We start from the raw sequence: 27,850 nt of genomic DNA, 5'->3' as shown, positions 1-27,850 counted from the left end.
CACACTGCCCACAAAGAACCTGACCAGCACCCAGATAACACACACATAAGATTTGCCATCTTTGTCCCCAAATAGCCCAGCACAGGTCACTTTGTCCCCAAACAGTCCGGCCTGTGCCATCTTTGTCCCATATACACCCTGCCTGTGCCATCTTGGTCCCCAAGGCTCAAACCTCCTGCTAGTGCCATCTTTGCCCTTCCACAATTATACATCTATGATACACAAACACTTTTACAGTCACTCACTAATTCACACTTTAATTCAGACAATTCATCCACACATTAACTCATGCTCTCCCTCATTCAAACAATACATTCACATATTAACTCATGCTCTCCCTCATTCACGCAATGCATGCACACATTAATCCACTCTTTACTTATATCACTTTCTAACCCCTCTCCCTCCCTTATCACTCTCTAACCACTCTCCCTCCCTTATCACTCTCTAACCCCTCTCCTTCCCTTATCACTCTCTAACCCCTTTCCTTCCCTTATCACTCCCTAACCCCTATCACTCTCTAACCCCTCTCCCTCCCTTATCACTCTCTAACCACTCTCCCTCCCTTATCGCTCTCTAACCCCTCTCCCTCCCTTATCACTCCCTAACCACTCTCCCTCCCTTATCACTCCCTAACCCCTCTCCCTCCCTTATCACTCTCTAACCCCTCCCCTTCCCTTATCACTCTCTAACCCCTTTCCTTCCCTTATCACTCCCTAACCCCTTATCACTCTCTAACCCCTCTCCCTCCCTTATCACTCTCTAACCACTCTCCCTCCCTTATCACTCTATAACCCCTCTCCCTCCCTTATCACTCCGTAACCCCTCTCCCTCCCTTATCACTCTCTAACCCCTCTCCTTCCCTTATCACTCCCTAACCCCTCTCCCTCCCCTATCACTCCCTAACCGCTCTCCCTCCCTCCCTTATCACTCCGTAACCCCTCTCCCTCCCTCCCTTATCACTCCCTAACCCCTCTCCCCCTTTGTAGTTCTCACCTTGAGGTCCAGCGACGGGAGCACGAGGCTTCTGCCTTCTTGCACTGCTGCGGTGCCCGCTGCTTCACTGCTGAGCGCCTTAATATGACGTCATATTTCGGCGCTCAGCACTGAAGCAGCCGGCACCAGCGAGCGGCTTTTAAACGCTGTTTTTTTTTCTTTTGATGCGGGGGAGAACGCATCAAAAGAAAAAAAAAAAAAAACATCGTTTAAAAGCCGCTCGCTGGTGCCGGCACCGGGACGGAGGCAGAGGCCTCGTGGAGGAGAATGAGGGGCGCCTAGCAACCGCTCTCTCCTCCGCATCAAAAAAAAAAAGACGGCGTTTGAAAGCCGCTCACTGGCGCCCCTTTCAAATGGCGCCTATGGCAGGAGCCATAGCTTCCATACCCTAGATACGCCTCTGTAGAATCTTTAGAGGAAAGAATAAAATTACAGAGCTGCTAAGGTTTATTTTCCTGATGTAGTAGATACACTGATATAAAGAGGGCAGAGGGGCCCTGTCTAGTGGGGCCCCCCCAACAACAGCCCCTCCAACCACTACCCAGGCAAGGCATACAATGGTAGGTGTATGTGTGTGTGTGTGAGTATGTTACTGTATGTGTGTGTAAATATGTTACTGTGTGTATATGTTAGTTTGTGTTAGTAAGTATGTATGTGTGTTAGTATGTGTGTGTATGTATGTATGTATGTTATGTGAATTCATGGGGAAATGTTACTGTATGTTTCTGTAAGTATGTTAGTATATTACTGTGTGTTTATTAGTCTGTGTGCAGGTATGTTACTATATGAATGTGTAAATATGTCACTGTGTGTATGTTTGTGTGTGTAAGTATGTTACTGTCTGTGTTAGTATGTGTGTGTATGTTATTATGTGAATATATGTGAAAATGTTACTGTATGTTTGTGTAAGTATGTTAGTATTTGGGCGTGTGTGTTAGGAGATATGTATGTAAGTTGTGTTAGTGTGTGAGTATTTTACTGTGTATGTCTTAGTCTGTGCGTGTTAGTATGTGTGTGTGTATATAAGTATGTTACTGTGCCTGTGCCGTGTGTAGGACACAGGGCGGCCCCAACAGTTTTTGTTATGCCACTAAGTAGATTAATTACTTAATATTTTGTCTAAGTGGAAAAGCACCTTTAAATGTTAAGGCTGGGGTACTCCAGGTCCTCTGAAGGAGTTAATAATAAACCTGAGAGAGCCAAGCACATCACAATACTGCTTGAAATAAAAAAGGCTCTGTGTAGGATGCAAGTTGTTTAGCAATACTTGGTTTACAACAACGTTCCAAAAACTCTGTTATGTAACCGCAGTAATACAGGGAAATAAAACAGATAATTCCTACTTTACTACCAAATCCAAAACTCAACATCCACTTCTTTGCTCAGCGGCTAATTAATCAAAAACATTGTGCATAAGCGGCAAAAAAATGGTACCATAACGACCACATTTTGCAAAGTTTACAGTTTTTTGCTTTACGTTTAATTCTAAATATTCATAATAGACATGGCTGTGTTTTCTCACCTACTAGTAGTTACGTATGTATTTAGAACCAAACTAATACATTTCACTTACCTTTTTAAACAGTATAGTGACAAAGGATGCTCTACGGCATCCTCCAAACAGCGGTCCTCAATGACATGAGGAAAGCTTAGAGTGGCCTCTGTTCATCTGGTCAGCTCACCTTCATCAAGCTGCCAGTTGTCACTTGAGTCTCCTCAATCGAGATGGACTGTCAGGAAGCGATCCAAGTGTTTCCTCGCTATACGATGATAGAAACATGTGCTTTCACTGGGTCTGATTCTCACCCTTCCTCACACGGAGTTAGGGTTCCTTAGTGCAGAGGGGTAACACTGAATGTTGAGGCCCCCTTCCAAGCTGTTTTTAGGGGCCTCCGTGAACTCGTATCTTATTGTGGATCTGAATGCCTGCATTTCCGAACATGTGTGAAATTAGAACTCAATTATACACATCATTGGTGTCAACCTTGTTGTTTTATATAGCGCTGTTCAAAGGGTAGGCAGGACATAACAATTAGTATATATATAACATTATGGGAAAGAGTATGAGGGAGCAGGGAAATCTTTTACTATTTATCGGGTTCTTCCTGCTTCATCATGTTGAACCCTAAGGGTGTCAATTTTGGGGATTTCAATTTATCAGGCCCCTCGGCTGCACCCCATGTTAACCCTAAAATCACACAGGTGACCTCAATAAACCATTCCATTACTAAGACTGGCATTCAATAACCTGATGTTGTAACGCCTTAAGGATTTGCGATATGCAGTGGAATCCAGTTTTTCCACATTCAGTTTTGTAAAGTAGACAAGGCATGACTGAGTGTGAAAATGCTCATCAATTGACAAAAACTGGTTACACTTTATTTTTATCAATAACTAAGAAAATAAGAAAAAGCACTGATCTATTTTGCTTTAAGCAGCAGGGTCATAGGGTAATTACGCATACACTGGCCTAGAAAACCTTAACTTGCTTTTATATGCTTGCAATACAGGATAAGGACACATGGGGCATCTTTATTATGTGATGTAATTTGGTTGCATTTCCAAAATGGCGGAACCCATCTCTGATTATACGATACACTTTCTGTCTAGTTCATGCTATGGGGTATTACTAGGTGCTGGTAACCCTCAATGCTTACAATGTGGTTTTGGGACACCCTCTTACTGCGTTGCCATCAATGGGCCATCCCGTTGAGCTTACTCCCTTTTTGAGGCCATTGTCTGGCCTATTTGAAATAATTGACCTATTCATAATACATCACTCAGCTTCTAACAACAAACTTGGAAGCCATAGGTTCATTTAAACCCAAAGCACCACAAAGCCCTAATACTAGGAGCTGGCCACATCCCCTTAAAAAGAGTTCCTATTAAATATAGTGTCGATGAAAGCTAGCCAGATCTCATGTTGACCCATTCCCATGTAATTCCCGCAGAACTAATATACTTGTGACACATTATTCTCCTACTTAGACCACAATGAGAAAGTTTAGGATGTAAATCATTATCCCAAGAAAGAGACTATGGTCTCTTTCTGGTGTGGAGGCAGAGGGATGTTGTTACACCTGTATTCTATTATTTGTACATGGTGCTGTCATTTTGTTTTTCCCTGAACACTAAATGGGTTCTTCATAGCCTTGTGTAGATGTATAACTCTAGTTAACCACTGTCACACACATGACAACAGATGGTGATGAGTATGAAGAAGGTACCTTGTCTTCAAAGGTACTTTTGATATCATGGTTTTCAGGCAACCGGTACATCAGCTGGTAGCAGGGATAGAATGTCCAGTCCTGCTGGCTGATTAGAATTGCTACGCGGCTGAATGGAGTCCACATCCTACAAGCAAGCTCTCTTTAATTCTAATTAGCTTGGCCTCACGTTCCGTTCAGAAGACGGACATTTACAAAGGGACACAATGTTAGCATCAGCATGTCCTCAGCGTGTCCAAGTCTCGAACGATTAAGGCATAATAACCACAGACATATTGTTCTTGGAGGATAGACCGCAAAAAACCTTTTTTGTCAGAAGTTAGCATGACTATTTTTATTAACACGCTATCCACAGCCTCAGAGCTTATTTTTTTAACAAATGCAAAAATTAAACAGAATGCCTAATCTTAAGAAAAACTCGCATTACCTTAAATAACCCAACATCTTAATTGGATCTTCACTTCATGTGCTATAATAGAAAAAAAACCCTGAAAAATGCAAAGTAGGAATTTAAGTTAAACAAAATTACATTATTGGGATCTAGTAAAACAGAACTGACACATTTTAATCCTCACCCAATTCTGGACATCTATTGTGATCACCTTGATCATTCCATTTTATGAAACCTCTCGTGACCCCGAGATGTTCCTGTCTCCTCATACTCATTCAAAATATTTTAGAAAGGGCCACGCTGTGAAACCGAAGCTGCTCACACCACTCAAAAAAGAGTGGAGGGGTAAGTGTACCCGATGGTAGGGGCGTGTGTGTGTGTGTATGTATGTGAGCATACAAGTGTGTGAGCATGGATGTGTATGTGTTTGTGAGTATATATTTGTAAATAGGGTGAGATGGAGTGTGTGTTAGTGAGTATGAGTAACTGTGTGTAATTTGTGTATGTGTGTTTACATATGTGTGCCAGAGTGTATGTTGGTAGAGGGGCAAGGGGCAAAGAAGGCACAAACAAGTTGTTTGGAGGCAAAGAAGGTACAGACAAGTTGTTTGGGGGCAATGACGGCATAGACAAGCTGTTTGGGGTACTGACAAGCTACAGGCAAAGGTGGCACAAACCGGCTGTTTTGGGGATAGGATGGCACCGATGAGCTCCTTGCGGTAAAAGGCACTCACACGCTGTTTAGGGCAAAGGTGGCGCTCACAGGCTATTTAGGGCAAAGGTGGCACTGTGGGACATGTTGCTTGGTGAAGTTGGGGGGGTGGGGCAATTTTTGCACCAGGGCCCTGTGGTTTTTAGTTACGTCCCTGGTTACAACTGGGGGCTCTTATAGGTGTTTAGGTTGTGTGACATGTGGCCATATGACATAGCATTACGTCTATGACAGATCATGTCATATATAAGAGCGCCTACCCTTGTGGCTTAGCATAAGTCTGTAGAAGATCTTTGAGAGAAAGATTTCATAGTCATGGGACAGATCTAAACTACTACTACACAGGCAAGCGTTTTGGATTGTGACACTGGACACTGTTGTACCGAAGAGGCTGATACATTTTGTTGAGGTTTTAATATTTATTTTTAATTTTTATTTTGCACAATTCTGGGTCTCAGATCCCTTTTGGGATCATATCATTAAGCTGAGCTATATATAAATACAACATCAGTTATACTTTATCCTGAGTAGATGTGGGGGTTAAATCCTTATTGGGATTACACGTAGGATTTGCTATATAGTGAGTATTTTTCTCATGTAGGGTATCTTGATAAAAGTACTTTTTGATTATTTAAAGAAATCCCTATGAGTGCTTATTCGTTTGGATATGTGTATTAGACTTGTGCAAATGGACCAAAAATGATTTGGAGACATTTTTTGTTTCTGATCCAGAATCATTACACCAATCAGGGGAGAGGGTGTGCCCAGAGGCTCTGTCCATTTGCGAAAGTTCACCAGCTGTCCAGGTGTAGAAGTGGATGAAGTAAGAAGACTTTTTGGCGCAATGGACGAGGAAAAAAGAAAGAAGACAGAAGAACAAGAAGATGCAAGAGAAGAAACAGAGCTGTGCGGCAAGGAGAGAGAGACAGGGACGTGGTTAGTGGAGAAGGAAGGGAGACATTTAGAGACGGTGTAAGAGAAAGAATGAGAGTGTGAAAGAAGTGAATGAGTAAAAAAACAAAACAAAATTCAAACGAACATTCCAAGCTCTTTGCTTCATTTTCGTTTGTCTTGCAAGAGGTCCCTCCCAGTTTTCAGAGATTTGTGGAAATTGACAAAATTTGCAAATTTTGTTAACATTTTGATTTGTAAGAATCTGAATGCACAAGTCTATGTTATAATATACTGTATAATAATTATTGTACTTGGATCATCTTATTTGCGTTTGATCGCAAGTTACAGGGGAAACAAAAAACCTTTAAAATGCGTCAATACAAATAAACTTAAGAGTGTTTTAAAAAGGCTGTTCAGAAATCCCAGTTTGGGTAGAACTATTACACTGAAATCTTGCACGATTATTTTTTGAACAACACCAAAATAAAGTGAAAAATATTTGTCAGTGCCATCACCCAAATTATAATTTACATTAAAGTGTCCTGAAAGTAATGGCCAAACCCTCATATTAAAACACATGTGCACACGTCTTACATGTCAAAAAGCTTTAGCGGGTTAATAAATCTATTTTAAGTCTCTGGATATCTGACTCGGGCCAGTTTTTCAAGTTACTCCAACATAAGCAGAAGATTTTCATTGTATTGGCTTGACAGGCGCAGCTGCTTTTCAAGCTGGGATATGGTTACCCTTTGTGGAAGTCCAATATAACTACATAGATATTATCCATTTTGCTTCTTAACATATCATTGTTGATTCATGTTCAGCGCAATAAGACGTTCCCTATCCCAATGCAGAGTCACAGTAATATTTGTCACGGATAAGTTGTCTCAAGCTGCAGATCGCAAGGACCCCTATCATCCCAAGTATTCCCTCTGGTAATTTGATGCTCTTCTGTTCCTCCTTTCAGAGTTATCTTGAGTTATTAAAAAGGGTGCTACCCTAGGCCTGAAGGCGACTTGCATGCGCAACACCCTGTAATATCACAATGCTGCAACTTTATACCTGTGTGATGTCATATGTGCTCCAGCGTACCTGGGAACTCTATGGCTCCGGCTACCCGGGGCCCTCAGGAGGTCCCGCTGACATTGCTGGCGGTCCGCTGGCATTGGTGGGCAGTCATGCTGCAAGCAGGCCTTCCCAGAGACCCGGAGAGTTCCCAGGTAGGCTGAAATGGGACCCAGAAAAGGTGCCTACTACAGCATCCAAGTTCTAACTATTGGGTCTGTAGGAGAATGGGTGAGGCCAGCGATGAACCCAATACTCACCCCTGTATTAGCTATTCTTATTGCAGAGTGCCAGGATATGACATCATATCCCAGAGCTCTACCTCATAAGGGTGCGTGGCTCTGGGTACAGCCCAGTGTCCATACACCGATCGAGTGTGGCATATATTTAGGAAGCATGCGTATTGCTTATAACCCCTCACTACTCCTGGGTAAAAATTTGAAAACTGCCCCCTTGGCTGAGTCCTCACTGAAGTCACCAGGGATTCACATTGTAAAAGGACTTACTACATGATGATGATGAATAAGCTGAGTACTCTGACCACATGGTGATGACATCTTCAACATATTCATTCTTAAACTGTGAATTTTACCAGCCGCCCGGAAAACACGCCAATTCAGGATCCAGGGATTACCCCGTAGTGCTTCAGTACAGTCATCCAGAAAACCTGGCACATGTTCGGACCACTTAAAAAGCCTTTCCCTCCAAATGAATGAATTCATATCTTTTCTTAAGTGATCATATCTTAACCCTTAGAGTCTTAACTCATCGGCACGTATCTTATTTCTACCCCTGCTGTAAAGGTCTGCGGCAGTTGTAGTGTAATAAAGGATAGAGTGTTTATTCCGAGGTGATACTTTTTATTGGGGCAATACAGATCCCGTAAGCGTTTGGGACCTCGGAGGTCTCTTCTTCCTTTTCCTGGTATAACTGGAGAGACAGCGTGTCTGCCTCTCGTGATATAGCTGTAGTGTGGCACACATCTGCTCCTGAACACAAGAGAAATCACGAGGTGGGGGTGCTTTCTGTGGAATGCAAGTTAGTATTTCAAAAATGAAGTTCAACTTCGGATGACTCATAGGGGAATATGCGAGGGATATGCGAACATCCCATATAAATTATTATTCTGCATCCTATGAGCTAAGTCCTGGATAAACTCTCTGCACTAATCCCATATACCCCATGTACCACTGACGCAGCTAAACATTAAAATGTGGAAATATGGGGAATAGTTACACTTTTACATTCCCAATACTAAGGGCTATGAACACACACAAACATTGCTTGTGGGAGTTAAACGTTTGCCATATCCGATTAAGGAAACACATTCATGAGTATGTTTCTGGGCAGGTGGCGTGGGAAATTACCTTCTATATTATTAAACAATGAGGTCTTTCCACTGTATCTTATACCTTGAAGCACACAACCTCCCTAGAAAGAGTCAGAAGAGGACATAATAAAGAGGTAGGTATTCTTTACATTCTTCCACCCACACACCCATCTCCCTTTTTATTCAGAAACACAAAAAAAAGCAAATACCTATGTACGCAGACACGGCACAATGCTTACTTTCAAGAGAGGGGAAAGAAAAAGAGAGTGAAAAAATTGCCAATAGTAGCTTTTGAGAAGAAATAGAAAGTAATTTTATGTCCGTGTTTCTGGAATACTTTTGGACAAAGTCCACCAAGCCTACCTGTAAGCAGGAACCTGTACAGGTTTAAGTGCCAATTGGTTTCTTGTTCCTTGGGCATGCATAGGGTTAATCCTACTTGACCCCAGTTCACACTATAAAGTAAAGTGTCCCCCAAGATGTTTTGTCTCCATCCATCAAAGCAATACCCCTCCCCATATCTCCATTATTATTTGGATGCCCTACAGACCCCACATATAGAACTTTGGCAAAGCTCTCCTGGTGAGTGCGCCCCCTGGTGTTTACACATCACACTGTCAATGAATGAGCGGACAAGTTGTTGCAAGTGCCAATTCAGTCCAGATTAGTAATAATAATGGAAAAAAAAACCACACACACTTTAATATTTCAGTTTTAATCGTAAAAAATATTTTATATAAAAGTCTGCTTACAAAAGTCACATAAATAAACCTCTATACTGTCCCTGGTACTAAGAGCTGCAGGTATTTGGGGGACATCAGACAACGATTTTCTGGGAAATAATAACCATTTAAAAACCGGTCGTCATTTAAATACCAGCTGATCCAGCACTGTTACAGTAATAAGTAATATACTCCTCCAAACCGACTAGAATAAACACTACAAAATAATAATAATAATAATAATAATAATAATGGACATACAAAACATTATGTAGCTTATCTCTGCAGCGTACAAATCGACATGTGTGGTCTTTAACCCTTTACTTCCCGAGCAATAATGCTCCCCCCTCTTTTTTTCTGTCAGCAAAGGGGGGCGTTAAAAATGAAAAATAATAATAAAAAATAGTGGCACAGACAAGCAACCATTAGCCTTCCAGATAAAGTGAGCTGCGACTCCCATCACTCTCCACGGGATGCGTGAGGGTGATGGGAGTTGGAGCTCGCTAAAAATCTGCAATGCTGAGAGTTGCCCATCCTTTCTCCGATGTATAATACTGCTGGGCTGCCACACTTTACAGTACTGCAATACTTTGAATTTTTATTGATTTATTTGCATGACACTTAGATCTGTATGACCACAGAGCTGCTGTCCATCATGCTTCGCTGGAAGAGCTCCAACCAGGTCCTCACTTCGGAGATCTTGTACCCCTCGGGTCCTCTGCCCCCCTGGTAGACCACCTTCCCGTCCAGGATGACATAAAGTCTTTCAAAGTAAGCTCCGTAGGCAGCGTTGGAAGCATTGGTCATGGTGTCTACCACCACCCTGCAGCCTGGCACACCTTGGAGCATCAGCTGGGCTGCCTTCACCCTGTCTTGGAGGGACTGGTGCTTTGGGATCTGGTAGCAGGAATCGGTGCTCACCCAGCCGTCCGAAGGATGGGCTTCTTCTATGTACACCAGCAGGAAATCTGCAATGTCAATGTGCTGGGCTGCCAGCCGCTGATATGCCTGCAGGCGAGCCATGAACGGGGGTCAGGTGCAACTCCCAAAATTAACGATCAGGGGTCTCTGTCGCTGGGAGAAGTCCAGGATCCTGCGGAGGCTCTGACCATCCAGCGTGACCACCTCGGTGTTGGGAGCCGAGCATCCCAGGTGGGCTGCCTTGAAGTAGTCCAGTTTTTGGCCGTGCCACACAGCCTTGAGGGATTCCACCGTGCACATTCGGTTGGAATCCGACACGCACACCGGAGGGTCATCTCGCTCGGTGCTCTCCTCCTTGGCGTTCAGCAGGACCTTCCGTCTGATGCATTGGAAATCCAGGAGCCAGAGCATCAGAGCGGTGAGCAGGAAGCGAGGTAGCAGCAGACAGCAGGCGGCCACCTGTTTGACAAGTTTGCTGGTGTGGGGTCCGGCACAGTGCAGCATGATGACCTCGCCTGGCACCGCTGACCCCTCCACCTACCTCCTCAGGGGCTCTCAGGCACATCTGAGATCACGCTTCTGCCTTTTCCCAATTTTTATAGCCACACGTTTAAATGAAAAGCATGACTCCACCTCCGGACAGTACCCGCCTCTCCGTACTTGAGCCTGGGGATTACCTACCCCATCCACTCCAATGACCCATTAGGAAAGGGCTATGAGTCACATACATGTGCCCTCAACAGGGGTAAGCGCAGACCCTGCCGGGAAGCGGCCACCGGGACAGGAGTGAGCCAATTCACAGCCAGCCCCCGAATCCATGCACACCTATTTCAACCGATCACATTCTTTTATTGATTATCCAACTTTTTTCTACTGTAAGATTCTGCTTCTGATATCCAGTGGTCAGGGGCTCCTTTTTTTGGTACAAATACCCATTAAAACAAATCAATGGCCGTTCATTGATTTTTTATATGTTCCATGCATTGAAGAGAAGCCTTGATTTGCTTGCATAAACCAAGTTATGTTATTCCAGGGCATAGCAACACGTTTTATTTGATTTAAAGCAATATCATCTCCCTATTCAGAACCCAGCCCCAGGGTTTGGATCAGGAATGGAGGGGTTTACGTTTGCAACCTCCTCCCCCAGAGGTGACCCTCACTGTTCATGACATATTACATAATATGTGATAAGACTTGGGATGAAAGCCACTTGTCCTTTAAATGTCCTATCACTGTTTTTTTGTATTATTTGCGAAACATCAGCAAACACATTTGCCAATACACATCTATTGACTGACCTTGTTGGTCCTGGGAAGGTTGTAATATGTTGCAAAAGGGTTGATTGACGGTGTCAAAGTGCCTCATGTGGTCAGCCCTTGTTAGCGATTAAAAGACACTTTATCTTCTTAATGTGTTTTTAAGGAGCAATAATACCAACCTGTTGCAAGCGAGAAATTGGTTAGTGCAGTTCCTCACTTTACCACTAGAGGTAGCTGTTGTCTGATATTCCTTTACTCATTTAAGAGCTGCTATGTGCATTGCAGACTTTACCCCTACCCCCACCTGCTGTGATACCTGTTTTTTTTTTTTGGAGGGTTTGTACAGTTACATAAGTGTCATATTTCCCAGAAAAATGGCAATCAATATTTGGGAATTTTATGGAATATACAAACCCTGTATGGAAACACTAAGAGTGTGCCACAACAACAAAAAACAGATTACCATCTGCCAAGTTAAGGTCTACAGAGGTCATTACCTCACCCTAACCTATAAGTGTAGTACAATGGCAAAGAGGGTCAGTATTAGTCCGGACTAGTGTGTCATAACATGCATTTCATTGTAATCCATGCAGTTACTGGATGCAAAGTAAATAAAGGAAGCTATAGGGTAGAGCAGTTTGTCTTGTATTTAAAACTCAATTTCATTCTGCAAATGCATTCTAGAACAATAGGACGCTCATTTGCCATTTTTAAAATAAATAACATTTCAAATAAAATAATTATGAAATATTTGTTTTAATAAAAAAATAATTAATCTCCAAAATATACACCAAGTAATATTGTATTAATTCCAGAATGATCCAGAATTATTCGAGAAATATGTGGATTGAAATGCCCATTGTAGGGGAGAGCGATTAAGGGGAAAAATTTAATGTAACTCTTTCGTCATGGATGATAGAATTAAAGTGATCATATCGACCATTTTCTCCAAGACAAGGTATATATATTACTGCGGTGTCCTGGTAACTAAATGGCAAAAGTGGTCATGTGATAGATTGTCATTAAAAGTGCTATTGAATAATGGAAGATCCCTAAATAAATATATGGGGTTGTGAACTTGTGACTATGTTCCATAAAATTCTCAAATATTGATTGCAATAAATACTTCATGCTTATATGAAACCATATGTGACTTCAATGTCAATTGACATGGTATGTATGGAAATCAGACGAATCAGACCAAGAAATGAACTACTAATCTTATCTATTATAACCAGTAATCCTATGGCCAAATATGCCTTAAAATGTCTGAATATGAGAAATAATTCCGGATCCAGCAACATTTTAATGAAAGATAAAATGTACTCAGGTTCACTATTATCCTAGACTTTACCATACACTTACAAGGGTGAACAGTTCTATTCTTCTGGCACATTAAAGGTTAAAGGTCTATTCTTCTTACGCTTTATTGATAAATTAATTTTTTTGTGGAAGCCTTTAAATTTAAACTGACCTTAAAAGGCATTTGGAATCATTCTTGACCTCCCAGACCTGAAGAAGACTCTATAGCTCAACACTTAAGCTACTTATATGGTTAGTGCCACCTATGTCCCCAACTGCACCATGAGAATTAGACTAGAGGATTCGGGTGAAATAGTGAATCCTGACACTCATAGGGAACAGTCAGGGATAGAGTGCCGTTTAGGTCACGATCCTACTTACTTCAGAGCTATGTGCCTCTAGTGTGTTTAAAGCCAAACCTGTAAAGTGTGTGGCCAGACCCAAGCACAGACCACTGGCTTTTCTCAACAACCAGAAACCTGTCATAGCTGTCATCAATCTATTATAAAGAAGAATATTATAGGAGAAATACAGATGGGTCGCTTTCTTTGTCCAATGGGAATGTCATTAGCATTTCTAGAAGCAGAAAAGAGATTTACTGGAGGGGCAAACAATGAAGTTTGACAGGTGACGTCTTCTAACATATGTCAAAGATGGGTAGTGGAATTATCTGAAGGACAATATGGCAAGGGGGGTTAAACTCAATTTGTTTCTATACAATATGCCACTTTTCAGTTAGAATTGACATGGTAACATATCACTTACTGTGAGGGCTCCCACCTACTGGCCTAGGGGGGTAGGTAAAGCTAAGATCCCTCATTAGCTCCTTGCCCCCTAATGTATCACACACATGCTGGAACACATACTTACACACATTCATGCTAACACACATACTTACACATACACATTCATGCTAACACACACATGTTCATGCTCACAAACACTTAGACATACACATTCATGCTCACACATACATACACATTCATGTTAACACACATTAACACATACACACCCATGCTTACACACACTTACAAATACACGTTCTTGCTCACACACATACAAATTCACGTTAACAAACACACTTCCACATACACACTCATGCTAGCTCACACATACACATTCATGCTCACACACAAGCACTTCCACATACACATTCATGCTCACACACACATTTATGCTAACACACAATTATACATACACACCCATGCTTTCCTCTGATATTTCTTTAATATACTCATTTAAGTGCTGCTGTGTGCATAACACACACATACGAATACACGTTCATACTCACACACACTTACACATTCATGCGAACACATGCAATCACACATACACACCCATGCTAACACACACACTTACAAATACACGTTCATACTCACACACTTACACATTCATGCTGACACACACAATTACATATACACATCCATCTCACACACACACACCAATACATGCACTCACAATACATTCACATTAACATACCATATACCTACATATATACTTCTTCCCTCCATTACCCTCCCACTCACCCCATCACTCCCTTACCTCACATAACATCACGTTACGTAACCCCGCTACATTCCTGCCTCCCCAGGCCGGTCCAAAATTGTTCACAAATGGAACGGCTCTTTGTGAACCATTTTAGACCATCCCGGGAGGGAATTGCCCCCTGTCCCTCAGGCTAACTCGCACCCTGACAGTCAGTGTGTATAATACATGTCTCCAAATTAATATGACATTCTATTTAAACTTTTCCAGCAACTTCAGCAGTGAATGAATGATTTATAACCAATAATTAATAGTAAAATTCATTTATTGAAATCATTTTTTTATTTTATTTTAGGCATTCACAGTCTCCTCTACAGTCAACATGGGTGCAATAATAGCATGACCTACTGTTGTTAATTATTATTTTCTATTGATTTATAAAGCATTATCATACTCTGTGAGCTGTATAATGGGTTTTCAATAATTTTGGGGTCTGGGAACCACATTAAAAAGGCTTGAGTCTCAGGAACGATTCCCAATGTTGTGCCGTTTGCATTAACTAAAAAATAAAAATGAAAAATATTGAGTTTAAAAGTGATGAATGGCCATTTTAGTCAAGAAATTGTTTATTACTGCTCTCACTCTTTATCTTGGAGACATTTATGTCTAGTGACTAGTCTTTTTTAACTTATATTTTAAAATTATCCTGATGGCAACCCTGAAAGGTTCTACGGACCAGAGTTTGCCATCAACTTCAAACCATGAACTACAGCTCGTCTGGCTCTTGAATGGTTAAATTGCTTGTAAATAAAAGCGTTTCTCTACACGCTAACGAACTGTGTGCACATTGTATATTATTCAAGATAAACCTCTAGTCGCTATTTTAATACATAGATGGATTACAGACAAAATTAAATGCCATTTTGTTCTGCATGGAGTCATCGTGTCTTTGCAGCTGCTTGGACCATGTTTCCTATAAGTCTGCAGAAAGCTTTTTCTGTAGGATAGGATTGTGCAGCGTCTTTGTTTGGTCTGCTGGGGTCCCTCACACTGTATGTTTGAGCTATGCAGAAGTGCATTGCTTCTATAGCTCACATATCATCATTTCCCCGCTACAATAAATTGCTGGGTTGTGCAGAACATGAGCTGTAAGATTGTGGAGCTGGATATTTCAAGTGCTGAAAAATGCAGGTGCATTCTCAGAAGGAGGAGGATGGCTGCTTCATGTGTGTAGTTTGTTCTATGTAATGTACGTACTTGTACTGTAAAGGTCAAAATTAACTATGTCTCTTAAACCAAGCTTAGGGAAACTAATGTCAGATTTTGTTGGGCATAGAGGTGAACAGTGGGGTGAGGCAGCAGAGCCACATGAGCAGGGCCGGCCCTACCATGGAGCCCGGGTGGGGCAACTGCCCCGGGTGGCCCCAAGCCCTTTTTTTTTTAAGTGGAGGAGAGAGAGGGGCGCGATTTTCACTTACCAAGTTGTCAGTACCCGCTCGGCGCCCCTCTCTCTCTCCTCTGCGAGCCCTCTAGCTCAGTGCCGGCTTTTAATGCTGAGCGCCAGAAGATGACGTCATTTCCGGCGCTCAGCATTACAAGCCGGCACCGAGACCGAGCAGGGAGACTCACTGCAGGACTGCTGAAAGGTAAGTACAAAGGGGGAGGGATAGGGTAGATAATGGGGGGGCGGCATTTTACACTTCGCCCCAGACGGCATTATGTCTTGGGCCGGCCCTGCACACGAGGCTTGTTTTAAGGTCAAGTGTATATTAAAAATTGCAGAAAGGATTCACACCCATGAGAGTCTTAAGGAGGGCCCTGAGCCAACTGCTTCATTTTTGCTTATGTTAATTACCTGATAGCTGTGTTATGATCCTATAATCATGAAGCCCACGGGGCAAGAATGGACTAGAGGGGGGAATTCTGGAATTTGGGGGAGGAGTTTTTGGTGGGAGGGTATTTAAGGTTGGTGGTCACAGGAGTAAGAAGCTATTTTGTAAAACCTTAACTGGTGTTGTTTGTCCCACTCTCCCTCCCTTTATGTGGTTGGGTTTTTGGTGTGGTGTTGCTGCATTAGTCATAGTCATTGGCCGGTAGCTTTCCAGATATCCAAGGGGTTAATGTGGTGGTATAATCATTGGTGGTTCCCGCTGAATTTGGAACCACCCAACGGACAGTGTATGTCCGGATTGCTCGGGACAGTCCAACAATGGGACATTGAAAGCGGAAATGAAACTCTTTCTTGTTTTATATATATATATATATATTTTTTTTTTTATTTTTTTTTTGATGCGGAGGAGAGCGAGGGGCACCTAGCAACCACTCGGCACCCCTCATTCTCCTGTGCGATGCCTCTACCTCCATCGCAGCAGAGCAGGAAGACAGAAGCCTCGTGCTCCCGCCGCAGCACTTAAAGGTGAGTGAACTACAAAGGGGGGAGAGGGAATATAGTGAATAGGGAAAGGGTAGGGACAGGGGTTAGAAAGTGATAAGGGAAGGAGAGGGGATAGATAGTGAGAAAGGGGGAGATGGGGTAGGTAGTGAGAAAGAGGGTAGTAAGAATATTGAAATAAGTAAAGAGTGTGTCACGTCCTACCCAGGCTGTGGAGCTGCATATCTTGCTCTTGCTTCAGTTTCCCTGTTTTGCTCCGATCCATTCCTGGATTTCCTTTTGCTCTGTTCTGATCTTCCATTCCTTGCTTCTGCTTCAGCTCTTTGCTTCAGCTCTGTTTCCTTTATAAGGTGCGCCCCTCCCATGTGTTCTGTTTGTCTCAGTCTTCAGTCTAAGGTATGTCTCAGTGCTATGTGTTTGGATTACATGTTTGGTTTGTTTTGTACCACTGTCAGCAGGGATTAGCGTTAGGACCCACCGTCATTGGAGTACTTTGGCGTAGTGGTGGGCTAAGCATACTATGGCCATAAGATGTGACGGAATCTCTAATAGTTATCAAACAGTCCTAGGCTAGTTTCTGTATTTATGTGTGTCTGTGATGTATGTGTGTCTGTGATGTAACCTGTGGGGTGTCCAGACCTGTGCTGTTCTGTCTTGTATCCCTGGAAGAGGGGTGTTCTGTCTTGTATCCCCGGTAGAGGGGTGTCCTGTCTTGTTCATGTCTGATCTTGCGTATTCCTTGTCTTGTTCACTGTTGTGCCCTGTATCATGTATATCTTGTCTGTTATGTTTCTTGCCCGGTCTCCCTATCCCTTGCTTGTTATGTTTCTTCTATAAACTCTGCTTGGCTTCCACACTCCCAGCCTGCAGCATCCTGCACATGAGTCTTGTGCTATGTCTCATGCCTGTTCCAGGGTTCCTGCAGGATTTAACTTTGTTCTGGTCTACATCCGCTGCTATATTGGAGCGCTGGTATCTGGCTGCACAACCCTAGATGCTCATCACCTGGGTGAGTGCAGTCGTCCCGCACCAGGCCCTGTCCTGAGACTCCGCTACTGCATGCCGAACTCCTGAACTCCATCTTTGGGCGCGCTGGGTCATTACAGTCGTCCGTATGGACCCAGTTTCCTGACAGAGGATGAATGAGTGACTATGAATTAATGTGTGGATGCATTGTGTGAATGAGTGAGAGTATGAATTAATGTGTGAATGAATCATATTTCAATCATAGTCTTTACTTCAAAGAGAATTACTTATTATGTAGTTAAAAATGCACATCTAATGGGTATATGTGATAGGGCCTCGTGTGTGTTTGGATGTCGGTGTGGCAGAGCCTATCCTGGTGTGTGTGTTTGGGTGTCGGTGTGGCTGAGCCTGTCGTGTGTGTGTGTTGGTGTGGCAGAGCCTGTCTTGGTGTGTGTGTCTGTTTGGCAGAGCCTGTCCTAGTGTGTGTGTTCAGGTGTCAGTGTGGCAGAGCCTGTCCTGGGGTGTGTGTGTATAGGTGTTGGTGTGGCAGAGCCTGTCCTGGTCTGTGTGTTTGGGTGTTGGTATGGCAGAGCCTGTCCTGGTGTGTGTGTTTGGGTGAAGGTGTGACAGAGCCTGTCCTGGTCTGTATGTGTCTGGATGTAGGTGTGGCAGAGACTGACCTGGTGTGTGTGTTTGGGTGTCAGTGTGGCAGAGCCTGTCCTGTGGTGTGTGTTTTGGTGTCGGTGTGGCAGAGCCTGTCCTGGTGTGTGTGTGGGTGTTGGCGTAGCAGAGCTTGTCCTGATGTGTGTGTGTTTGGGTGTCGGTGTGACAGAGCCTGTCCTAGTGTGTGTGTGTTCGGGTGTCAGTGTGGCAGAGCCTGTCCTGTGTTTTGTGTTTTAAATGCTTACTAACAAACCCACCTATTTTGAGAAACCTACAACCTTTCCTCCGGATACCCTCAATCAGCATCCTAAAGAAGCCATCCACCATGCCCATCTCCAACAGAGTCTCCATATCACTCTCGCTACAATCAATGCATTCTCACCCAAGCAGTCCTCTCCTACCATCTTACTCTCCCCTAACAGCTTAAATACTAACTTCATCTCTCCCTTTTCTGAATTATCTTGCCATATTTTTTTTTCTATTTATTTATATATTTTATATCAATATTATTATTTTTTTTATTTAAATGACAAATTCTCTTTAAGAACAATATCCACCTATTGCACAATCCAAATGTAAAATAATAAATGTATTTGTGTAGCATTTTATTTATTTCACTAGTCAAATCAAGTATAACCCTAAAACGTCTTGAGTAATTTGTGCAAGGCATCTGGATTAACTCTACAGTCTATACATTTTGTCAGTGATTTTCTTGGCAAATTCAGCGCAAATAAATATTTTTTAATGAATTTAGAATGACATTTTGGAACATACAAATGTGTTTCTTTTGGGTAACAATAATTCATCAACCCTTATTTTCCTTTAAGTCTCTTCAAGCTGTCTTTCCTATGTGACCTCAGAATTCTCATCCTATATCTTGTGTTATATTTAGTTTATTGTCGGCAGTCACGGAATATAAAAATAGACAGTTCTGGCTCTTTTTTTTACACGTACATGTTGTTTTCCGTTGCTACGCCATAACATTAGGGATTAGTTATTATTTTTTTGGCTTTGAAGTTTCAGGTTTTTTTTAAGACAACAGTAAATGGTTTTGGCGCATGAAGGCGAAATATAGACCCTTGACCTGGGACAACGATATATGAGGATAAGCGAAAATCATTGATATTCGTTGAATGCAGTACTATGTACTCAACAGTTTATGTTGGTCATAATTAATTTGAATTGTATTTAAACTTTGGAAACAGTGTTGCACTAATATACCAATAATTTATTTTACATGCACGGAGCCCATAGAATCTGTCTATGGTTGAAGCTGGAATAACAGGGATATTAGGAGAATCCCTGAGCAGTGGATGAACTATTCATAGGGAAGTATTATATTTTTCTGATTTTATTTATAGGTGTTTTTGTTTTGCTTTTAAGCTTTAGTCATAAAGAACAGCTATGCTGAAATATCAAGCTTTTACTCCTAAACATGATAAAATCAATGTTATTTTTTTCATTATACATAAATAAAACTGACTCCAAAAAACACTTAATTATACAAATAATGAAATAAATTGATTGAATCCACAGGGGCATATTTCTTGCTAGGCTTTGGTGGAAGGTGAAAGGCGAGGGGCTTAACAGTACTCCCACCAAGCTCCAACGTTCTCAGTGTGTTCCAAGAACTCTTTTCCTTGAAGGAAACTCCAATGATCTTTGTGCCTGGGGTTTCAAGCTTGCCTTCGAATACAGGTGAGATGTGGATGTACTTGGCACATATATTGGGTATGTTCTGTATCTGGGCAAAGCTAATATTTAGCACATATTTTTTTCTTGTGATTTAAGTATTTTTCTTACTGTGGTCTTAAGAATATGGCACCTTGTAAATTGGAAACAGACCGTTTAAAGCTCCTACTCCAAACTCATCTTCTTTGTAGTTTAAGCAATTTTAGTGAAGGTGGTGTACGGTTCCTTTGACCGTCAGCTGGTGTCTTATATTGTGGGCAAAGCTAAGAATGAATCGAATGTTTTACTCTGCAAGTGTGAGGCTTGACACCCCAGGTCAGGAATGTACTTGGTATGCTTCCCAGGCAGTATCAAGAACAAATTCTGCAAAAAAAGTTCTTTGTGAATTTGCCAGGTGAGTTGGGCAGTTTCTGGAACACAGAGGGATTAAGGTCGCTTCGCAGCCAACGTGGATATTAAACTGTATGGGAAGAAAAACCCCACCGGTTAAAACAACATTTAATACAACTGAAATAGAAATTGATACATCTTAATCACAAAAAAACCCACAATTTGTCCCTCGCTAACCTCCATCCGGACCACGCATAATTATTTCCCTAATAGTTGCTAATTAGTCCTGCGGAGCTGCAGTTTACAGAGCCTTTAACCCCATGTGCAGAATTCTGTCCAAAAACCTGTGTGGTCTCCTCCTGTGTATCTAATCACTATCTGTCTCCCCCCGATGATACCTTAGGGATAACTACAGTAAAACGCGCATGGGGTTAAACTAAGTTAGTTCCAGTTGTCTTTTGTCCCTCTTGATATATTGTACAGGATTTATCAGTTTTGACTTTGTGGCTCTAAAATCAAGAAACTAAAACTAATAACTAATGACGAGGGCACGTAATCTCACAGAAGAAGAGGAGATATAGGGTCATCTTTGCCGCCTTTAATATTCTACCGATAATAATTGTCTCCAAAGCTGGTTCTGTGCATTTGTAAGACAGATCCGCACTCCAAGGAGAGGCTGTAACGTTAATGAAGTTTTGTGTACTGTTCATGTGTGGTAACCCAATGTTTGTGAAGTGTTTTGGTTCACAAAAATACCCTGTGATATTCTGTTTTCTTTCTTTCTCTTTAGCCCGTAAAAGCCTTCATGAACAGAAAAAGTACATCTAAATTCACAAACTGGTCATTATGTGGACCGCAATGTGGCAGCCGTTTAGAATGTGGAAATGGAATGTAACCAGAAGTTAAGTGGTAATGACATTCTGTAATGGCTAAATAAATCCAAGGGATTTATGTCCCTGATGGTATGAGGCTACGGAAAGATGAATCATTACAGATATTGCTGTATATAGATATATATGGCTACAATAAGGGCAGATTTTCTGTAACAAAAGGTACCTGGTCACCTAAACTGGGGCCATCACATCAGAGTTTGCTTAGGCTTTGATTCCCTGCTTGCCAACTGAACACTTTTAGTTTAGAGAGTGTGGCTAAGGGCATGACCAGGAGGGCTTCATGTGACTTCATGACCTATTTATAGACATATATTTATATGTAGCTGTATGTAGCAAGGCAACATATTTAGAAGAAGAATATTTTATATCTAAACATGCCTACTGCTATTTAATTACGCATTGTTTCACTTTTTATGGCTATAAACCACTCTGATACCATCATTCCCAGCAAATATTTTGAGCTCCATCAAGGGAGGAAAGAGGGACTGTCTTTACTAAAGAGGGACACTTTGGAGGCATGCAGATGATATCCAGTATGTAGTAAGGACTGCTGCATGCTGAGTAACACACAGGGATATCCAACTGGGTTGTAAAGAAGCAAATGTTCTTAAGCAGGAGCTCCTTCCAAGTCCTCCGTAAAGGAGCCATGCTTTCATCTTGGCATGACCTTGTTGGAAATCACCGCTGGATACTCAGCATTGATTCACCACTGTACTACTCTTATCCAATAATCCAAAATGTTTTTGTGGACGTCCCGAATATTCTGAACTTCCCATCAGTCAGATTAATCTCTTTGCACACCATTGACATCAGCGTCTCGGAAAGACATCAGGGCATCGAAACGTGTCATTCCTCTTTATTTCCTATGAAAATACTTGTAATGATACATCTATTACCATGCAACTCTAAAACTACACGTCCTCCGAGGGCAATAATTTCAATATATACCTAGCAATGTTCCAAACGAGTAAATCCCTTCTTATGATTACCAAAATTGAACTCAAATTGTTCTTTAACAGCAGTAACAAACTTTAAGTTTAAATTTAACTTTTTATTTAGCAGTTTTATAACTTTTGACAATGTTAGTTAATACAAACCTGTACAATCTGGCATCGTAACAAATAAAGAGGTCTGCGATCTTACGTTGCCTTATGTGATTCTTGCAAAATAAATGAAAGAAGAAAAGAAAAAAGTGGGGGGGGGAGGAAAAGGGAGAAGGAAAGGAGAGTGGCGCATTGGTAGGAGGAGGAGAGGAAGATATGGGATCAGTTGTCTTGTTTATTATAAACTTGATACAAAGTGTTACTTTTTTAAATACATATTCCCCCTCTACTACTTCAGCTTCCAGTTGGAATGATTTTCCGATTCTCTGGAAGATGTTTTACTGTCTCCTTTTTGGCTTTGCTTCTTGTGGCAGACAAACTCCCTACATGAAGATAGTGTAGAAAGCTGGCCACAATGACACAAGCCTGTATGCAATTTACTGAAGACGAAAGTTGGCATAGCAAGATCTGTCAGTACAGAATGTCCTTAACTTAGTTTCAACCCCCTTGTCTTGCTCACTAACCAAATTTTCAATGCCTCTGAGTCTTTGCGTTGCTCTTTGTGCATATAAACGGTGACATATTGTGTAATTTTAACAACGGCATAACATTTCAACACATTTCCTATCTCTCTGGCAAGCGCTTGAGCTTGAATCAAAGCATCGTAGCATTCGAAGGGATCATTTGATTGTCCTGGCGGGATACGCGTTGCTGTTCAACTCCACATGAAAGCGAGTAGGAGGACTATCATGGAAAAGAACTATGGAAAAATGCTAATGCAGAGGCAAACTTGGATTGTGTAACTAAGCGCCTCCATTGAACGTGATTTTCGCAGTTTGTGAAATATGTTGTCATAGCGTTGTGGATTTATTGTATTGCAGCTTCATTTTTTCCCCGTTCAAGTTGTGTTCTCAATTAAAGACATGCTCGACACACCCTGGTTATTATAACACGTTTATTCTAAAAGCAGCATTATAAAAATCATTATTTCGAGACTTGCTGACAAATTATGGAAGCAGAAATAATGAACCATGTAATTTACCATGTAATGGTAAAGCTTGTCATGTGACACTAAAGCAGGCACTGATTGGTTGCTGCCATAGAAATAAAAAAATAATTGTAAAAGCACCTTTACATGAAGCTCTGTCCGGATTTACTTGTATACAGTTAGAACTTTTATTCTTGTTTCTGTAAAACAAGATTAAGGTAACTTGAGTTGGCAATTAAGAGTATAGTTGACCCTGTTTTCCTGGAACCGGTGATTATCGAGCTACACTCCCTTCTCGTTTTTATCTTTTGTTAGTTGTACATAGAACCTTGAGTTTATCAAAAGATGGTAAGGCTTAGCCCTCTTTATCCAACATTCAAGCAATTACCCTGTAGGGATATACATATATAAATATATATATATATATATGCATTTATATAGACAAAAGCAATGGAAAGTAGACAAATCTATTGCCTGCTATGATGATTCCTCAGCTTTTGCCACTTCTGCCTTCTGAATTGTTCTTTGAGGACACAAAAGCCCCGCACCCCCAAAAACTTGTAACATGAAGGTAGTATTCTATGTTTCTATGTTTCTATGTTTCTAGTTGAAGTTGAAACCTTATATTGGGCCAACACTGAAAAAGACGTACACTGAAATAAGCTTCTGGGACCTCAGTGGTTTCTTCTTCTGATGGACCTCTGAGGTTCTGAAAGCTCATGCGACATATTTTTCTATGTTGACCCAATTAAAAGTACAATCTCCATCTTCTCTTGGGCAAATACGGTGAAAGCCATGTTTTCTGGTAGCCCTAATAGTTGTAGACATGATGAGGCTTAAGTGCCAGCAACACACAATAAGATTTGAATTCTAGATTGTTGGTCCCTTTTTGTGTTTCAGGAGGCAAAACAACCTCCTTCACAATGTTTTTTAGAGCAATAGTGTGCCTTTAACATCCCTTAATAAATGTGAGTATAAATATGTTATCTACTGCTCACTTGGATATTCTTGTTCCGACTATTTGGAACTAGAGCAATAGCGTCATTGCTTGATACTATCGTGCCGAATAAACATGAGGATACTTGACAAGTGTCCAATGAGAACATTGAATTGGATAAAGATGCCTGGGAAATAATTGCAATTTAAAGTGCATGATACAAACAACCAGACTTTGTTTGTGAGTGTTACTTAGATATAATTCAAGATGGGCAATGCTATTTGGATGAACAGAGCTTCTAATAACAGTTTTTTTCCTTCATTTTTTTCATAATAATTTTGACAACGCCACCATCGGATGCTTAACCCTTTGAGTACTGGAGGATAGCATAATGGATTTTAGTGCCATATGTGGTGCATGCATGTCCTAAAATGGTATATATAATTAATAAGAGCCACTTATAAAAGGTATAACCAAAAAAAGATTTTTAAAAACACCAGTGTCATCAGTCCTACCATGAGAGGTATACGTCACTGTAACATAAGGGCATATGCCCACAGCTGTGTAACACTAATAATATCAGATCATATATACTGTTGATGGCTGCAGTCCTAACAACAGAAATAATTGAATTATGACCAGTGACATGTTAATTTTTTCCATGGTGGAGATCTAGAGTATCTGGGGTTTTGGGGTATCTCTCAACTTAAACTTGGTCCACGAAAAGGGAATCTGGATCGGTTACTATTAAAAGAGGAAGGGAATTATCCAATTGTGATGCATATAACTGTGTATGGCGAATATGCCAAAAAGGTGCAAATTTGCACTGGTGTTTTTGGATATGGCGCCTTAATGGATTTTGGCACCCTTGGTGTGATTTGAATCCTGGACCCCAGTGCTGCAGGGCAATGGTATAAGCCACTGAGCCACTGCGCTGCCCAGTGAGGTTGGTTGGTGAACCGGGTGTAATGTGAGTAATAAGAATTACAATGGGTAGGAGATCTAGTAATAGGAGTGGTTCTGAGCGTAAAGGAACATCAATGATTGGTGAGAATAACTGTCAGTCAATTTCTTTCATTGTTCACCCTTGGGAATTGGAGAGAACCACTGCCCATCATGTGTATGGAATTCTATTGGACTATGTGGGTGATGTCATGCTTAGTTACCTTTAAAGCAATAGGCTGGGTCTGGCAACACATCTAATACATCGGTAACCATTGGATATGATTGTTCCCTCCCCTAATCCGTGATGTCATTAACAAAGGCCAAACAGTCTCCATTTTGGAAGCCATTAGCCCAGACCTCTGATGAAGCTCTGAGGAGCGAAACATGTCAGGGGGGCTATTCGTCTGAGTTTTTAATAAGCCTGTGTCACTGGTCATAATTCAATTATTTCTGTTGTTAGGACTGCAGCCATCAACAGTATATATGATTTGATATTATTAGTGTTATACGACTGTGGGCATATGCCCTCATGTTACAGTGACGTATACCTTTCATGGTAGGACTGGTGACACTGGTGTTTTTAAAAATCTTTTTTTGGTTATACCTTTTAACAAACATAGTAATAAAAGTTATGTTTTAGGGTGGGGTAATAATAAGGGTATTTTTGATCCCGGGAACGGGATTGGTTTGTTTTTAGTTGTAATTTACCCTTGTCCCCGCTGGGGCATTATTTTGGAATTTTAACTACTAAATTGGCACAGTTTTCTGGATCATTGTATATGATCGTTAGCATTGGGCTGATATATAACTGGAGCCTCTGCAGACTCTTGTTTCCCCAAATCTTCCACTGCTTGGCACCTTTGCGGGTTGGTGAGGGTTTGGCGTTCTCCCCCGTTTGGTCCTTTGTGTTAATGGTGCAGATGGGTAGGAAGCAGTGAAAAGGAGGTCTCCATCACCGTGAAAAAGAGGTCACAAGGCCGTCTTGTCACTGAATGGGGATCTCCAGAAGCACTCTGGGGAGCATCTTGTTCTTCCCAATGAGTGTGTGCTTTTGGTTTGTCCTGAATCTCCTCCTAACTTGCTCTGCCAATCAGGCCCAGGCATCTACTACGATAAGGTAGTAGATGAAAAAAAGGGTTAATCCTGAGAGACTTCTTCAAGGGACATTTTTCCCCCCTTTTTTCCGAATTAAGCACAATTGATTTTGGTTTATGCACCTTACGTGAATATACTATATAAATATGATATTCACGCAAGGTACATCAAAATCAATTGTGTTTAATTCTGGGGAAAAAAAATAACCTGCAAAAAATGCCCCTACAAGGATTAACCCTTTCATTTCCACTGGTACATGTAATTAATTATTATGTCATATTTTGAATCTATCTCTCGAACTCTCTCTTGAACTCTAAGGGTGTTAAGAGAGGTCAAGGAAAGCCCAGACAAGCTTTTTGCTGATGTAATCCTTGACTAATCTGGCCTCTGGTGGTAAACCCGGGACATTTACTTCAACAACAATTATCTTCAATGTGGGAGATTTGGTGCTGTCAGGTTTCTGAGTTTGATTTGCCCTTAAATATCCTGGTGTTGGGATTCGGGCCAATGTTGCAAGCTCTATGACAGAGCCTTACTTTACCCACTACCGAGGGCAATGTCTAAATACTATAATTGGCAAGGATAGCTTTAAGGAGGCCGCCCTTTGTAATATGATGAGGTTGTAAACTATTTATACGCACCTTCTGGACATGTAAAACACAGTGGCCCCCCCACTGCCCATAACTAACACATATATACTCATACTTACTTTAACACTCACATTAAAGATCTCCACACACTCACTTTAACAGACACACACTCATTCAAACACACAGAGACACACACGCTCACTCTAACACAGACGTACACACTCACCCCTGGGCCAGGTCACACCTGCTTGAATCTAAACGGAGCTAAGTTCCTGCTGAAGTCATATTCAGATGCCTCGTGATCACTGATCTCCTACGTGGTATACACATTACAATTAAAAGGGACGTTTTCTCATCATACTTAAAAAGGAACTGTCACCATCATGGCTTTTAGCATAAGTAAATACATTTATTAACAATACCTATATATATATATATACATATATATATATATATATATATATATATATATATATATATAGTTTTTTTGTGTGTAATTGTTTTGGAAATATTGTATTTAACCGGGAGGAATAAACAAATATATTCAACAACCACCACTTAGCTTTTTTTTTTAGGGCTTCTAAAGGGTGGAATATCACAAAAGCACATTCTTGGGCCAAAAGCGTTAAATCTGCCTGTCCCACTGTCAGATTCTCACCTCTTGCAAAGTAAAAAAAAAAAAAAAAAAAAAGACAGGTTTTCCTGATCTTATAATATATTTTTACATGAACACAGGTGGACTAATCAAAACACGAATAATCCACCCATATTCACACGGGAACGTTTTTAAAAATGTGATTATAATGTGCTATAGGGCAGGATGCTGGGCGACACGTAGTTAATAATGTTTTTATTTTTTTAATTGTCGTCGTCCTATCTGGGGAGGAATATTATTCAGTATCTCTGGCGACAGGCTATAGCAAAACTTCCAAAGCCCAGTGTGAACTGGGTAGCGTTTGGATTGCATTTGGATTGCTCGTCCAGGACGCCCTTTGGTACAGCTTGTTCTAGG

At 41.3% G+C, this 27,850-nt stretch overlaps 1 protein-coding gene across 1 annotated transcript; it reads right to left on the bottom strand.

The window, feature by feature from the left end:
* Positions 1 to 9,314: 9,314 nt before the first annotated feature.
* On the bottom strand, positions 9,315 to 10,777 carry DIO3 (iodothyronine deiodinase 3). The gene has a single exon (XM_053474931.1). It carries the CDS (start codon positions 10,760 to 10,762, stop codon positions 9,959 to 9,961), a length of 804 nt encoding a protein of 267 aa, XP_053330906.1. The 5' UTR covers positions 10,763 to 10,777; the 3' UTR covers positions 9,315 to 9,958.
* Positions 10,778 to 27,850: the final 17,073 nt, after the last annotated feature.

Source organism: Spea bombifrons, chromosome 9, assembly GCF_027358695.1.
Source record: "Spea bombifrons isolate aSpeBom1 chromosome 9, aSpeBom1.2.pri, whole genome shotgun sequence".
Lineage (NCBI taxonomy): Eukaryota > Metazoa > Chordata > Amphibia > Anura > Pelobatidae > Spea > Spea bombifrons.
The sequence above is the reverse complement of the archived record's forward strand: the minus strand, read 5'-3'. Positions and strand labels throughout refer to the sequence as shown.